The 376-nt window shown below is 54.8% G+C and overlaps 1 protein-coding gene across 1 annotated transcript in view; it reads right to left on the reverse strand.

The window, feature by feature from the left end:
• Positions 1-84: 84 nt before the first annotated feature.
• LOC119591704 overlaps positions 85-376 on the reverse strand; it is a 2,677-nt gene continuing 2,385 nt past the window's right edge. The window contains exon 4 of the mRNA XM_037940451.1: positions 85-336. Within this exon, the coding sequence (XP_037796379.1) occupies positions 100-336 (237 nt within the window). The 3' untranslated portion in view covers positions 85-99. The remainder of the gene's footprint in view (positions 337-376) is intronic.

Below are 376 nucleotides of genomic sequence, written 5' to 3' on the forward strand. Positions count from 1 at the left end.
CACCATCACAGTTAAGAACAAAATGAACACACGTAACAAATTCAAGAACCCTCCTACTACCAATTAATTAAAAAACCTCAGTAAACATCCTAAGGACACTCACAGGTCAAGGCAGTCCTGCGTGGCCTCCGGGTCAGGGGCGGGGCATATCCTGACCTCGAAGTGCCCGCGATGGTTGCTGGTGATGTCAGCCATGACCTCGATGACCTCCCCCTCCTGGTAGCGCCTGACGATGGTCCCCGTGGCGTAGGGTCCCCCCAGTTCGTGCGGTCGAGGCGACAGCTCCCAGGCGTCGCCGCAGATTCCGCATTTCCCTTCGTTCACGTAATATTGGTGCTGGAGAGGGAGAAGGAGGTCGATTTCGAAATGTCTGCAT

The sequence above is a fragment of the Penaeus monodon genome, chromosome 29, assembly GCF_015228065.2.
Source record: "Penaeus monodon isolate SGIC_2016 chromosome 29, NSTDA_Pmon_1, whole genome shotgun sequence".
Lineage (NCBI taxonomy): Eukaryota > Metazoa > Arthropoda > Malacostraca > Decapoda > Penaeidae > Penaeus > Penaeus monodon.